This window comes from Hyla sarda, chromosome 3, assembly GCF_029499605.1.
Source record: "Hyla sarda isolate aHylSar1 chromosome 3, aHylSar1.hap1, whole genome shotgun sequence".
Classification (NCBI taxonomy): domain Eukaryota; kingdom Metazoa; phylum Chordata; class Amphibia; order Anura; family Hylidae; genus Hyla; species Hyla sarda.
Window position 1 is genome coordinate 447283561 of NC_079191.1, and position 16055 is coordinate 447299615.

The 16055-nt window shown below is 53.2% G+C and overlaps 1 protein-coding gene across 1 annotated transcript; it reads left to right on the plus strand.

Annotated features, from left to right (window-relative positions):
• The first annotated feature begins 4572 nt into the window (after positions 1-4572).
• CCDC167 (coiled-coil domain containing 167) lies at positions 4573-14707 on the plus strand. Its single transcript, XM_056563456.1, has 4 exons — positions 4573-4726; positions 4789-4883; positions 9056-9108; positions 14386-14707. The coding sequence occupies exons 1-4, from the start codon at positions 4685-4687 to the stop codon at positions 14487-14489; spliced, it is 294 nt and encodes a 97-aa protein (XP_056419431.1). The 5' UTR covers positions 4573-4684; the 3' UTR covers positions 14490-14707.
• Positions 14708-16055: the final 1348 nt, after the last annotated feature.

Sequence of the window (16055 nt, forward strand, 5' to 3'; positions counted from 1 at the left end):
CGTACACGATCACACAAGACTAAACACAAAAATACAACACATTAGGCTAGGGACAAAGCAAACAGCAATGGATCAGGACCTATACCGTGGTGGAGTACAAAACACAAACAGGTCAGTGTACAAGTCAAGGTACAGGTTAAAGTAACAGTTACAAACTGGACAAGATAAAACCGACCATAAGTACAGACAGATCACAAGATAGACAGGACAAGGCTAAAATCTAGATAAAACGAGATAAACGGAACTACAAAGCCACAAAAAAAAATCAAACTAACACTGATACAGACAAGAGTAAAGTCAGGACAAATCTAATATCAAGAGCTGGAGCCAGAAGGCTGAGGAGGAATCAAATTCTGGTTCCTCAGTGTATCCTGTTGGTTCTACTTCCTCAGTGTATCATTCAGGTTCTGGTTCCTCAGTGTCTCCTTCAGGTTCTGGTTCCTCAGTGTCTCCTTCAGGTTCTGGTTCCTCAGTGTCTCCTTCAGGTTCTGGTTCCTCAGTGTCTCCTTCAGGTTCTGGTTCCTCAGTGTCTCCTTCAGGTTCTGGTTCCTCAGTGTCTCCTTAAGGTTCTGGTTCCTCAGTATCTCCTTCGGGTTCTGGTTCCTCAGTATCTCCTTCAGGTCCTAGTTCCTCAGTGTTTCATTCAGCTTCTGCTTCATCTGTGTATCCTGGTGGTTCTGCTTCCTCGGTGTATCCTGGTGGTTCTGCTTCATCTGTGTATATTGGGGGTTCTGGTTCCTCAGTGTATCCTTCAGGTTCTGGTTCCTCAGTGTCTCCTTCAGGTTCTGGTTCCTCAGTGTCTCCTTCAGGTTCTGGTTCCTCAGTGTCTCCTTCAGGTTCTGGTTCCTCAGTGTCTCCTTCAGGTTCTGGTTCCTCAGTGCCTCCTTCAGGTTCTGGTTCCTCAGTGTCTCCTTCAGGTTTTAGTTCCTCAGTGTCTCCTTCGGGTTCTGGTTCCTCAGTGTCTCCTTCAGGTTTTGGTTCCTCAGTGTTTCACTCAGATTCTGTTTCATCTGTGTATCCTGGTGGTTCTGCTTCCTCGGTGTATCCTGGTGGTTTCACTTCCTCGGTGTATACTGGTGGTTCTGCTTCCTCGTTGTATCCTGGTGGTTTTGCTTCTTCGGTGTATACTGGGGGTTCTGGTTCCTCAGTGTCTCCTTCAGGTTCTGGTTCCTAAGTGTTTCCTTCAGGTTCTGGTTCCTCGGTGTCTCCTTAAGGTTTTGGTTCCTCAGTGTTCCATTCAGGTTCTGCTTCATCTGTGTATCCTGGTGGTTCTGCTGCCTCGGTGTAAACTGGGGGTTCTGGTTCCTCAGTGTCTCCTGGGGGTTCTGGTTCCTCAGTGTATCCTGGGGGTTCTGGTTCCTCAGTGTATCCTTAAGGTTCTGGTTCCTCAGTGTCTCCTTCAGGTTCTGGTTCCTCAATGTATCTTTCAGGTTGTGGTTCCTCAGTGTATCCTGGGGGTTCTGGTTCCTCAGTGTCTCCTTCAGGCTCTGGTTCCTCAGTGTCTCCTTCAGGTTCTGGTTCCTCAGTGTCTCCTTCAGGTTCTGGTTCCTCAGTGTCTCCTTCAGGTTCTGGTTCCTCAGTGTCTCCTTCAGGTTCTGGTTCCTCAGTGTCTCCTTCAGGTTCTGGTTCCTCAGTGTCTCCTTCACGTTCTGGTTCCTCAGTGTCTCCTTCAGGTTCTGGTTCCTCAGTGTCTCCTTAAGGTTCTGGTTCCTCAGTATCTCCTTCGGGTTCTGGTTCCTCAGTATCTCCTTCAGGTCCTAGTTCCTCAGTGTTTCATTCAGCTTCTGCTTCATCTGTGTATCCTGGTGGTTCTGCTTCCTCGGTGTATCCTGGTGGTTCTGCTTCATCTGTGTATATTGGGGGTTCTGGTTCCTCAGTGTATCCTTCAGGTTCTGGTTCCTCAGTGTCTCCTTCAGGTTCTGGTTCCTCAGTGTCTCCTTCAGGTTCTGGTTCCTCAGTGTCTCCTTCAGGTTCTGGTTCCTCAGTGTCTCCTTCAGGTTCTGGTTCCTCAGTGCCTCCTTCAGGTTCTGGTTCCTCAGTGTCTCCTTCAGGTTTTAGTTCCTCAGTGTCTCCTTCGGGTTCTGGTTCCTCAGTGTCTCCTTCAGGTTTTGGTTCCTCAGTGTTTCACTCAGATTCTGTTTCATCTGTGTATCCTGGTGGTTCTGCTTCCTCGGTGTATCCTGGTGGTTTCACTTCCTCGGTGTATACTGGTGGTTCTGCTTCCTCGTTGTATCCTGGTGGTTTTGCTTCTTCGGTGTATACTGGGGGTTCTGGTTCCTCAGTGTCTCCTTCAGGTTCTGGTTCCTAAGTGTTTCCTTCAGGTTCTGGTTCCTCGGTGTCTCCTTAAGGTTTTGGTTCCTCAGTGTTCCATTCAGGTTCTGCTTCATCTGTGTATCCTGGTGGTTCTGCTGCCTCGGTGTAAACTGGGGGTTCTGGTTCCTCAGTGTCTCCTGGGGGTTCTGGTTCCTCAGTGTATCCTGGGGGTTCTGGTTCCTCAGTGTATCCTTAAGGTTCTGGTTCCTCAGTGTCTCCTTCAGGTTCTGGTTCCTCAATGTATCTTTCAGGTTGTGGTTCCTCAGTGTATCCTGGGGGTTCTGGTTCCTCAGTGTCTCCTTCAGGCTCTGGTTCCTCAGTGTCTCCTTCAGGTTCTGGTTCCTCAGTGTCTCCTTTAGGTTCTGGTTCCTCAGTGTCTTCTGGTGGTTCTGGTTCCTCAGTGTATCCTGGGGGTTCTGGTTCCTCAGAGTCTTCTGGTTCCTCAGTGTATCCTGGGGGTTCTGCTTCCTCAGTGTATCCTGGGGGTTCTGCTTCGTCAGAGTCTTCTGGTGGTTCTGCTTCCTCAGTGTAATCTGGGGGTTCTGCTTCCTCAGAGCCTTCTGGTGGTTCTGCTTCCTCAGTGTATCCTGGGAGTTCTGGTTCCTCAGAGTCTTTAGGTGGCTCTGCTTCCTCAGTGTATCCTGGGGGTTCTGGTTCCTCAGAGTCTTCTGGTGGTTCTGCTTCCTCAGTGTATCCTGGGGGTTCTGGTTCCTCAGAGTCTTCTGGTGGTTCTGGTTCCTCAGTGTATCCTGGGGGTTCTGCTTCCTCAGTGTATCCTGGGGGTTCTGGTTCCTCAGAGTCTTCTGGTGGTTCTGCTTCCTCAGTGTATCCTGGGGGTTCTTGTTCCTCAGAGTCTTCTGGTGTGTCTGCTTCCTAAGTGTATCCTGGGGGTTCTGGTTCCTCAGTGTCTCCTTCAGGTTCTGGTTCCTCAGTGTCTCCTTCAGGTTCTGGTTCCTCAGTGTCTTCTGGTGGTTCTGGTTCCTCAGTGTATCCTGGTGGTTCTGCTTCCTCAGTGTATCCTGGGGGTTCTTGTTCCTCAGAGTCTTCTGGTGGGTCTGCTTCCTCAGTGTATCCTGGGGGTTCTTGTTCCTCAGAGTCTTCTGGTGGTTCTGCTTCCTTAGTGTATGCTGGGAGTTCTGGTTCCTCAGAGTCTTCTGGTGGTTCTGGTTCCTCGATGTATTCTGGGGTTCTGGTTCCTCGATGTATTCTGGTGGTTCTGGTTCCTCAGAGTCTTCTGGTGGTTCTGGTTCATCAGAGTCTTCTGGTGGTTCTGCTTCCTCAGTGTATCCCGGGGTTCTGGTTCCTCAGAGTCTTCTGGTGGTTCTGGTTCCTCAGAGTCTTCTGGTGGTTCTGCTTCCTCAGTGTATCCTGGGGGTTCTGGTTCCTCAGAGTCTTCTGGTGGTTCTGCTTCCTTAGTGTATGCTGGGAGTTCTGGTTCCTCAGAGTCTTCTGGTGGTTCTGGTTCCTCGATGTATTCTGGGGGTTCTGGTTCCTCGATGTATTCTGGGGGTTCTGGTTCCTCAGTGTTTCCCGGGGTTCTGCTTCCTCGGTGTATCCTGGGGTTCTGGTTCCTCAGTGAATCTTGAAAGTTCTGGACCTTCAATTGTTGACCCAGTGGTCAAGTCCTGGGAAAAAAAGTGTGGGAACCATTCCACTCAAGGGCTGTTCCTGCAGGACTCATGCTAATTGGAACGGTGTTCCTGCTGTGAAAAAAGTGAAGGAACTCAGTTCCCACACGTTCCTGCAGGACTTGAGCCCTGTGTTGACCACCATCATAGTGCATGAGACGGTTCCAGGAAGTTTGGTCACCATAGTTATCCACCATTATAGAGCGGGACACCATCCATACTGCATCAATCAGTGTTATGGGAAAGCTGGGTGAGGACTCTTGTAACAACCATAATGGACCTCTAGTTAAATAGGGTGGGCCATGTACATTAGGAAATAAGGGTTAACCCCTTCACAGCCAGGATTTCGTATACATCATAACACCAAGGATATTTGTATTAACCCTTTCACTGCTTAAGAACCCAAAAACATTACACAACAGTCCTGGTGTAAGGCCATAACATGAGGACTCCTCATTAGTCTGTTCCCTTTCAGCTCCTCCTGACAAGGTGCTGGGGATCCACCTGGGGGTAAACGCTGCGCTGGGGGATGATGAGAGCTGTAGTTCATGAGGCACAGCTGCCCTTAGTAGACATGGCGGTCTTGGAGACTGACTTCCTGTCTGAGCCCTTCACAAGCATGGCGGCCGCTAAGAATGTATAGCTGCATGCCCTTCACAAACATGGCGCCCGCGGCTTCAGACTCCGCCCCTAGCAGACACTTGTCCTCTCGGTGTGAGTTGTAGGAGACGTGTCCGGGGAGAATGGCGCGGAAGAGACGGGAGAGGATTAGTGTGGTGAAAGAGGTGAGGAGCGGGGAGCGGGGGGAGCCCCGGGGACCGGATAACACAGCGACTGTCTCCTGCAGATAGACGGCATCGAGGAGCGGCTGGAGGCGTGCAGGAGCGGCCTAGAGGAGGTGCGGAACCGGCTGCGGAGAGAGGAGCTGAGCGAGGACGGGAGGTAAGCGGGGGCGGGGACAGGAGAGGGGGTGAGCGGGGGCGGGGACAGGGTGGAGGGGCATAGCGAAAACGGGAGGTAAGCAGGGGCGGTGACAGGATGGAGGGGGAGGGGCTGAGTGAGGACGGGAGGTGAGCGGGGGCGGGGACAGGATGGAGGGGAGGGGCTGAGCAAGGACGGGAGGTAAGCGGGGCGGGGACATGATGGAGGGGGAGGGGCATAGCGGAAACGGGAGGTAAGCAGGGGCGGGGACAGTATGGAGGGGAGGGGCTGAGCGAGGACGGGAGGTAAGAGGGGACGGGACAGGATAGAGGGGGAGGGGCTGCGCAAGGACGGGAGGTAAGCGGGGGCGGGGACAGGATAGAGGGGGAGGGGCTGAGCGAGGACAGGAGGTAAGCGGGGGCGGGAACAGGAGAGGGGGCAAAGGTTGACTGAGGACGGGAGGGGAGCAGGGACAGGATAGAGGGGGAGGGGCTGAGCGAGGGCGTGAGGTAAGCGGGAAGGGGCTGACTGAAAACTGGAGGTGAGCGGGGGGAGGAGTGAAGATAAAGGGGGGAAGCTGACTGAGGATGGGAGGTGAGCGGCGGCGGAGTTAGGATAGAGGGGGAGAAGCTGACTGAGGACGGGAGGTGAGTGGGGGCGGAGCGAGAATAGAGGGGAAGGTGAGCAGGGGGCGGAGTGAGGATAGAGGGGGAGAAGCTGAGGACGGGAGATGAGCGGGGGCGGGGCGAGGATAGAGGGGGAGAAGCTGAGGACGGGAGGTGAGTGGGGGCAGGGCGAGGATAGAGGGGGAGAAGCTGATTGAGGACGGGTGGTGAGTGGGGCGGAGTGAGGCTAGAGGGGGAGAAGCTGAGGACGGGAGATGAGCGGGGGTGGAATGAGGATAGAGGGGGAGAAGCTGACTGAGGACGGGAGGTGAGCGGGGGCGGGGCAAGGATAGAGGGGGAGAAGCTGACTGAGGATGGGAGGTGAGTGGGGGCGGAGTGAGGATAGAGGGGGAGAAGTTGAAGATGGGAGGTGAGTGGGGGCAGAGTGAGGATATAGGGGAGAAGCTGAGGATGGGAGGTGAGCGGGGGTGGAGTGAGGATAGAGGGGGAGAAGCTGAGGACTGGAGCTGAGCGGGGGCGGAGTGAGGATAGAAGGGGAGAAGCTGACTGAGGACGGGAGTTGAGCGGGGGTGGAGTGAGGATAGAGGGGGAGAAGCTGAGGACGGGAGGTGAGCGGGGGCAGAGTGAGGATAGAGGGGGAGAAGCTGAGGACGGGAGGTGAGGGGGGGCGGAGTGAGGATAGAGGGGGAGAAGCCAAGAATGGGAGGTGAGCAGGGGCGGAGCGAGGATAGAGGGGGAGAAGCTGACTGAAGAAGGGAGGTGTGAGCGGGGGTGGAGTTAGGATAGAGGGGGAGAAGCTGACTGAGGACAGGAGGTGAGCGGGGGCGGAGCAAGGATAGAGGGGGAGAAGCTGACTGAGGATGGGAGGTGAGTAGGGGCGGAGTGGGGATAGAGGGGGAGAAGCTGAGTGAGGACAGGAGGTGAGCGGGGGCGGAGCGAGGATAGAGGGGGAGGTGAGTGGGGGCAGAGCGAGGATAGAGGGGGAGGTGAGTGGGGGGCGGAGCGAGGATAGAGGGGGAGAAGCTGAGAACAGGAGGTGAGCGGGGGCGGAGTGAGGATAGAGGGTGAGAAGCTGAGGATGGGAGGTGAGCAGGGGAAGAGCGAGGATAGAGGGGGAGAAGCTGAGGACGGGAGGTGAGCGGGGGTGGAGTGAGGATAGAGGGGGTGAAGCTGAGGACGGGAGGTGAGTGGGGGCGGAGCGAGGATAGACGAGGAGAAGCTGACTGAGGACGGTAGGAGTGCAGGGGCGGAGCGAGCATAGAGCAGGAGAAGCTGAATGAGGACGGGAGGTGAGTGTGGGCGGAGCAAGGATAGAGGGGGAGAAGCTGACTGAGGGCGGGAGGTGAGCGGGGGCGGAGTGAAGATAGAGGGGAGAAGCTGACAGAGGACGGGGCAGAGCGAGGATAGAGGGGGAGAAGCTGCCTGATAAAGGCAGGTGAGCGGGGGTGGAGTTAGGATAGAGGGGGGAAGCTGACTGAGGATGGAAGGTGAGCGGGGGCGGAGCGGGGATAGAGGGGGAGAAGCTGACTGAGGACGGGAGGTGAGCGGGGGTGGAGTGAGGATAGAGAGGGAGCTGAGCGGGGGCGGAGCGAGGATAGAGGGGGAGGTGAGCGGGGGCGGAGCAAGGATAGAGGGGGAGAATCTAGCTGAGGAAGGAAGGTCAGCAGGGGTGGAGTGGGGATAGAGGGGGAGAAGCTGAGGATGGGAGGTGAGCGGGGGCAGGGCGAGGATAGAGGGGGAGAAGGGGAGGACGGGAGGTGAGCGGGGGCTGAGTTAGGATAGAGCGGGAGAAGCTGACTGAGGATGGGAGGTGAGCGGGGGCGGAGTGGGGATAGAGAGGGAGAAGCTGACTGAGGATGGGAGGTGAGTGGGGATAGAGGGGGAGAATCTGGCTGAGGACAGGAGGTGAGTGGGGATAGAGGGGGAGAGGCTGACAGAACGGGAGATGAGCTGGGGCGGAGTGAGGATAGACGGGGAGAAGCTGACTGAGAACGGGAGATGAGCGGGGGCGGAGTGAGGATAGAGGTGGAGAAGCTGAGGACGGGGGGTGAGCGGGGGCGGAGTGAGGATAGAGGGGGTGAGCTGACTGAGACCGGGAGATGAGCGGGGGCGGAGTGAGGATAGAGGGGGAGAAACTGAGGACAGGAGGTGAGCAGGGGCGGAGCGAGGATAGAGAGGGAGAAGCTGACTGAGAGTGGGAGGTGAGCGGGGGCGGAGAGGGGATAGAGGGGGAGAAGCTGACTGAGGACGGGAGGTGAGTTGGGGCAGAGTTAGGATAGAGGAAGAGAAGCTGAGGATGGGAGGTGAGAGGGGGCGGAGTGAGGATAGAGGGGAGAAGCTGATTGAGAACGGGAGGTAAGCGGGGGAGGAGTGAGGATAGAGGGGGAGAAGTTGAGGATGGGAGGTGAGCGGGGCAAAGTGAGGATAGAGCGGGAGAAGCTGAGGACGGGAGGTGAGCGGGGCAAAGTGAGGATAGAGCGGGAGAAGCTGAGGACGTGAGGTGAGCGGGGCAAAGTGAGGATAGAGCGGGAGAAGCTGAGGATGGGAGGTGAGCGGGGGCGGAGTGAGGATAGAGGGGAGAAGCTGAGGACAGGAAGTGAGCGGGGGTGGAGTGAGGATAGAGAGGGAGAAGATGAGAACGGAAGGTAAGCGGGGGCGGAGCAAGGATAGAGGGGGAGAAGCTGAGGACAGGAGGTGAGCGGGAGCGGAGTGAGGATAGAGGGGAGAAGCTGAGGATGGGAGGTAAGTGGGGGCGGAGTGAGGATAGAAGGGAGAAGCTGAGGACAGGAGGTGAGCGGGGGCGGAGTGAGGATAGAGGGGAGAAGCTGAGGACAGGAGGTGAGCGGGGGCGGAGTGAGGATAGAGGGGGAGAAGATGAGAACGGAAGGTAAGCGGGGGCGGAGCAAGGATAGAGGGGGAGAAGCTGAGGACAGGAGGTGAGCGGAAGCGGAGTGAGGATAGAGGGGAGAAGCTGAGGATGGGAGGTAAGTGGGGGCGGAGTGAGGATAGAGAGGAGAAGCTGAGGATGGGAGGTAAGTGGGGGCGGAGTGAGGATAGAGAGGAGAAGCTGAGGATGGGAGGTAAGTGGGGGCGGAGTGAGGATAGAGGGGAGAAGCTGAGGATGGGAGGTAAGTGGGGGCGGAGTGAGGATAGAGGGGGAGAAGCTGAGGATGGGAGGTAAGTGGGGGCGGAGTGAGGATAGAGGGGAGAAGCTGAGGATGGGAGGTAAGTGGGGGCGGAGTGAGGATAGAAGGGAGTTGAATAACGTAGTTAAAAGCTTTTTATAGACGGAGATTTATTAAAACCTCTGCAGAGGAAAAGTTGCCAAGTAAGTTACCCATAGCAACCAATCAGACCATAGCAACCAATCAGACCATAGCAACCAATCAGACCATAGCAACCAATCAGATCGCTTCTTTCATATTTATCAAGGCCTCTGCAAAATGAAAGTAGTGATCTGATTGGTTGCTATGGGTAACTTTTCCTCTGCACAGGTTTTGTTCCTATCGTTGGGCTCCACCTCCGGGACACCAGGGTGACGCCTCTTCTTTTCTTTTTTCCTTTAAGGAAATCATTAGAAAAGGAGGAAAATTCTCTCACCAACAAGATGTCCCGTTATGGTAAGTGGTGGGCGGAGCCTCCGTACATCTGGATGACATCACTAGGGATGGGACATGACAAAGGATACAGGGGGAGATTCATCAAAACCTGTCCAGAGGAAACGTTACGGAGTTGCCCATAGCAACCAATCAGATTTCTTCTTTCATTTTTATAAAGGCCTGTGAAAAATGAAAGTAGCGATCTGATTGGTTGTTATTTCCTCTGGACTGGTTTTGATAAATCTCCCCAAAGTATTAGCGCAGGGCGCAAGGGGGTGGGGCATGACACAGGAAATAATAGTGCAGATCATAAGGAGGCGGGGCATGGTACAGGATATAAGAGCTGCGCCCATCACATGATAATAATGGGGGGGGGGGGTGTAAATACCGTGGAACCGCCATGTTGTTTAATGTGCATACCGTACTGTTATAAGCCCTACCCTGAAAATAAGACCTAGTGTGTTTTTTGTGGCTAAAAGTAATATAAGACCTGATCCTATTTTCGGAGAAACACGGTAGAGCAGGAGGGGGTGGGGCGTCGCAGAGGATATAATAGTGCAGGGTGGGAGGGGCATGGCATTACACAGAATATAACAGTACATGAGGGGTGGGGCATAATAGAGCAGGACAGGAGGGGCGGGGCATGACAATATAATAGTGCTGGATAGGAGGGGGCAGGGCATGATACAGGATATAATAGTGCAGGATAGGAGGGGCGGGGCATAATACAGGATATAATAGTGCAGGAGGGGCGGGGCATAATACAGGATGTAATAGTGCTGTACAGGAGGGGGCGGGGCATGATACAGGATATAATAGTGCAGGATAGGAGGGGCGGGGCATAATACAGGATATAATAGTGCAGGACAGGAGGGGCATAATACAGGATATAATCGTGCAGGACAAGAGGGGTGGGGCATAATACAGGATATAATAGTGCAGGACAGGAGGGGCGGGGCATAATACAGGATATAATTGTGCAGGACAGGAGGGGCGGGGCATAATACAGGATATAATAGTGCAGGACAGGAGGGGGCGGGGCATGATACAGGATATAATAGTGCAGGACAGGAGGGGGCGGGGCATAATACAGGATATAATAGTGCAGGACAGGAGGGGTGGGGCATGATGCAGGATATAATAGTGCAGGACAGGAGGGGCGGGGCATAATACAGGATATAATAGTGCAGGACAGGAGGGGCGGGGCATAATACAGGATATAATAGTGCAGGACAGGAGGGGCATAATACAGGATATAATCGTGCAGGACAAGAGGGGTGGGGCATAATACAGGATATAATAGTGCAGGACAGGAGGGGCGGGGCATAATACAGGATATAATTGTGCAGGAGGGGCGGGGCATAATACAGGATATAATAGTGCAGGACAGGAGGGGGCGGGGCATGATACAGGATATAATAGTGCAGGACAGGAGGGGCGGGGCATAATACAGGATATAATAGTGCAGGACAGGAGGGGGCGGGGCATAATACAGGACATAATAGTGCAGGACAGGAGGGGCATAATACAGGATATAATTGTGCAGGACAAGAGGGGTGGGGCATAATACAGGATATAATAGTGCAGGACAGGAGGGGCGGGGCATAATACAGGATATAATTGTGCAGGACAGGAGGGGCGGGGCATAATACAGGATATAATAGTGCAGGACAGGAGGGGGCGGGGCATGATACAGGATATAATAGTGCAGGACAGGAGGGGCGGGGCATAATACAGGATATAATAGTGCAGGACAGGAGGGGTGGGGCATGATACAGGATATAATAGTGCAGGACAGGAGGGGCGGGGCATAATACAGGATATAATAGTGCAGGACAGGAGGGGCGGGGCATAATACAGGATATAATAGTGCAGGACAGGAGGGGCGGGGCATAATACAGATTATAATAGTGCATGACAGGAGGGGCGGGGCACAATACAGGATATAATAGTGCAGTACAGGAGGGGCGGGGCAAAATACAGGATATAATAGTGCAGGACAGGAGGGGGTGGGGCATAATACAGGCTATAATAGTGCAGGACAGGAGGGGCGGGGCATAATACAGGATATAATAGTGGAGGACAGGAGGGGCGGGGCATGATGCAGGATATAATTGTACAGGACAAGAGAGGCGGGGCATAATACAGGATATAATAGTGCAGGACAGGAGGGGCGGGGCATAATACAGAATATAATAGTGCAGGACAGGAGGGGTGGGGCATAATAAGGGAGATAATAGTGCAGGACAGGAGGGGCGGGGCATAATACAGGATATAATAGTGCAGGACAGGAGGGGCGGGGCATGATACAGGATATAATAGTGGAGGACAGGAGGGGGTGGGGCATGATACAGGATATAATAGTGCAGTACAGGAGGGGCGGGGCATAATACAGGATATAATAGTGCAGGACAGGAGGGGCGGGGCATAATACAGGCTATAATAGTGCAGGAGGGGCGGGGCATAATACAGGCTATAATAGTGCAGGACAGGAGGGGCGGGGCATGATACTGGATATAATAGTGCAGGACAGGAGGGGCGGGGCATGATACAGGATATAATAGTGCAGGACAGGAGGGGCGGGGCATGATACAGGATATAATAGTGCAGGACAAGAGGGGCGGGGCATAATACAGGATATAATAGTGCAGGACAGGAGGGGGTGGGGCATGATATAGGATATAATAGTGCAGGACAGGAGGGGGTGGGGCATGATATAGAATATAATAGTGCAGGACAGGAGGGGCGGGGCATGATACAGAATATAATAGTGCAGGACAGGAGGGGGCGGGGCATAATACAGGATATAATAGTGCAGGACAGGAGGGGCGGGGCATAATACAGGATATAATAGTGCAGGACAGGAGGGGGCGGGGCATAATACAGGATATAATAGTGCAGGACAGGAGGGGCATAATACAGGATATAATCGTGCAGGACAAGAGGGGCGGGGCATAATACAGGATATAATAGTGCAGGACAGGAGGGGCGGGGCATGATACAGGATATAATAGGAGGACAAGAGGGGCGGGGCATAATACAGGATATAATAGTGCAGGACAAGAGGGGCGGGGCATAATACAGGATATAATAGTGCAGGACAGGAGGGGCGGGGCACGATACACGCTATAATAGTGCAGGACAGGAGGGGCGGGGCATGATACAGGATATAATAGTGCAGGACAAGAGGGGCAGGGCATAATACTGGATATAATAGTGCAGGACAGGAGGGGCGGGGCATAATACAGGATATAATAGTGGAGGACAGGAAGGGGTGGGGCATGATATAGGATATAATAGTGCAGGACAGGAGGGGCGTGGCATAATACAGGATATAATAGAGCAGGACAGGATGGGCGGGGCATAATACAGGATATAATAGTGCAGGAGAGGAGGGGGCGGGGCATAATACAGGATATAATAGTGCAGGACAGAATGGGCGGGGCATAATACAGGATATAATAGTGCAGGACAGGAGGGGCGGGGCATAATACAGGATATAATAGTGCAGGAGGGGCGGGGCATGATACAGGATATAATAGTGCAGGACATGAGGGGTGGGGCATGATACAGGATATAATAGTGCAGGACAGGAGGGGCGGGGCATAATACAGGCTATAATAGTGCAGGACAGGAGGGGGCGGGGCATAATACAGGATATAATAGTGCAGGACAGAATGGGCGGGGCATAATACAGGATATAATAGTGCAGGACAGAATGGGCGGGGCATAATACAGGATATAATAGTGCAGGACAAGAGGGGCGGGGCATAATACAGGATATAATAGTGCATGACAGGAGGGGTGGGGCATAATACAGGATATAATAGTGCAGGGCAAGAGGGGCGGGGCATAATACAGGATATTATAGTGCAGGACAGGAGGGGCGGGGCATAATACATGATATAATAGTGCAGGATAGGAGGGGCGGGGCATAATACAGGATATAATAGTGCCGGAGGGGCGGGGCATAATACAGGATATAATAGTGCCGGAGGGGCGGGGCATAATACAGGATATAATAGTGGAGGACAGGAGGGGTGGGGCATGATATAGGATATAATAGTGCAGGGCAGGAGGGGCGGGGCATGATACAGGATATAATAGTGCCGGAGGGGCGGGGCATAATACAGGATGTAATAGTGCAGGAGGGGAGGGGCATAATACAGGATATAATAGTGCAGGACAGGACGGGTGAGACATAATACAGGATATAATAGTGCAGGGCAGGAGGGGCGGGGCATGATACAGGATATAATAGTGCCGGAGGGGCGGGGCATAATACAGGATGTAATAGTGCAGGAGGGGAGGGGCATAATACAGGATATAATAGTGGAGGACAGGAGGGGTGGGGCATGATATAGGATATAATAGTGCAGGGCAGGAGGGGCGGCGCATAATACAGGATATAATAGTGCAGGAGGGGCGGGGCATAATACAGGATATAATAGTGCAGGACAGGAGGGGCGGGGCATAATACAGGATATAATGGTGCAGGACAGGAGGGGCGGGGCATAATACAGGATATAATAGTGCCGGAGGGGCGGGGCATAATACAGGATGTAATAGTGCAGGAGGGGAGGGGCATAATATAGGATATAATTGTGGAGGACAGGAGGGGTGGGACATAATACAGGATATAATAGTGCAGGGCAGGAGGGGCGGGGCATGATATAGGATATAATAGTGCAGGGCAGGAGGGGCGGGGCATGATATAGGATATAATAGTGCAGGGCAGGAGGGGCGGGGCATAATACAGGATATAATAGTGCAGGACAGGAGGGGCGGGGCATAATACAGGATATAATAGTGCAGGACAGGAGGGGCGGGGCATAATACAGGATATAAAAGTGCAGGAAGGGGTGGGGCATAATACAGGATATAAGAGTGCAGGACAGAAGGGGCGGGGCATAATACAGAATATAATAGTGGAGGACAGGAGGGGCGGGGCATAATACAGGATATAATAGTGCAGGACAGGAGGGGCGGGGCATAATACAGAATATAATAGTGGAGGACAGGAGGGGCGGGGCATAATACAGGATATAATAGTGCAGGGCAGGAAGGGGCGGGGCATAATACAGGATATAATAGTGCAGGACAGGAGGGGTGGGGCATAATACAGAATATAATAGTGCAGGACAGGAGGGGCGGGGCATAATACAGGATATACTAGTGGAGGACAGGAAGGGGCGGGGCACAGGATATAATTATTGCTCTTCTTCAGACACCTCGGTCCGGTCAGGATAGAACGTTGCGATATGTTGATAATTTTCGTCTATTTTTTTGACTCTTCAGAGAAGGAGCTGAAATGTCTCCGACACGAGAACCGTAAGAACTCCGCCGTGTCCTTCGCCCTCTTCTTCCTCATCGTGCTGGTATATTACTGCTGGACCATGTGACCTGCGGCCGACAGATGAATGTTGGGGGAAGGGGCTGTGGAGCAGATTCCGCCATTGCCACATTCCGACTCCTGTCCCCCTCCCCCGCTGGACCATGACTGGACCCTGTCCCTCGGGGGTGGGGTCATCTGTCTGACAGGCTCCTCCCTCTGATGCTGCTATTTCTGATGACGAATGTTTTCATACCTTTATATAAGAAATAAAAACCTTTTCTCATCTCCTGTTCATCCGTTTTCTGGGCGACTATTGAGAACGTCCGCCATTACTTACCACCGCCCTGCATGGTGTGAACACCGCCCTGATATGTGGTCCCTCAGGTGTCAGTCCTCGGCTCAGGATTCATAGTAGTGAAACAGGAGGATCAGGATGAGCTGTATGTCTTAGGGGATTATGTATGGAAGTGTTTCTTAACCAGTGTGCATCCAGCTGTTGCAAAACTACAACTCCCATCGTGCATGGACAGCCAACGGTCCTAATGAGATGAATCTGTGGTCTCCTCCATATTGTAGGACAGAAGAATCCCACAAGGGGTGAAGTGTAAGGGGTCCTCTTATAGTCCGGAGTGATCAGTCCTCAGGATGGAGAAATCCCCCATATGGTGCTGCTGATAGGGCCGCGGGGGATGGAAGACTTTTGGTGATGTTTTTCCTAATTGTCCTTTTTATTATAATCCTGACCTCACATGCAGAATTACAACCACTATATAGATAAGACGGGATCAGGTCATTAACAATAGGTGATGTTCACAGCTCTGCCTTCCCACTTCCCTGCACAACAACCTCTGGAGAGGTCACAGAGCATGCTCACTACACTCATTATAGAAGTCAATTGGTGATGATCTGAGCTCCACTCCTCCCTATACTCTGCACAGGATCCAGATCACACCCCTACTCTAATATAGGTCAACAGGTGACAGTCTCAGCTCCCCTGTACACAGGTCCCAGAGCATGTTCACAGCACTCTCCTATAGAACTCAACAGGTGATGGTCTCAGCTCCCCTCCTTTCACACGGACCTCCGCAGAGGTCAGAGGGCATGCCCACTACCATAAGAATTAAAAAGGTGGCAAAGAGAGTATAAAGCTGGCACTACCACTTCAAGATCCTCTGACACTGCATCCCCCAATGATGCGCTGCTACCGCTTCTATAGTGTGGTAGCGGTGTATAGTGTGGTAGCGGTGCCACGTCCTGTGACCAGCAAAGATAATTCTCACTGTGTTCCATGATGCTTTATTCAAAGAGGATGGGTGCAAACGACAAACAGGCAATGAAGTAGAGCGACGTTTCGTGTTACACGCTTCTTCCGGCTCAATAACTGTGACGTGGTGCCGGCGCAGCCGATATACGTCAGCACAGCGTCGTCACCACGGCAACCAGTACACATGCCGGCACATGAGCGCTACTGACAGACCATTACAGTACAAGTAAGTAAAAGATAAAAACCATATTGGAAATACAGGGAGAACTTCATAAATAGAGCGATTATTAAAATACACTCCTATCGTTTTCTCATTCAGCCCTGAGGCTCCCAGCGCATTGCTTCTCAGGATCCAGGCCGATTCCTTCT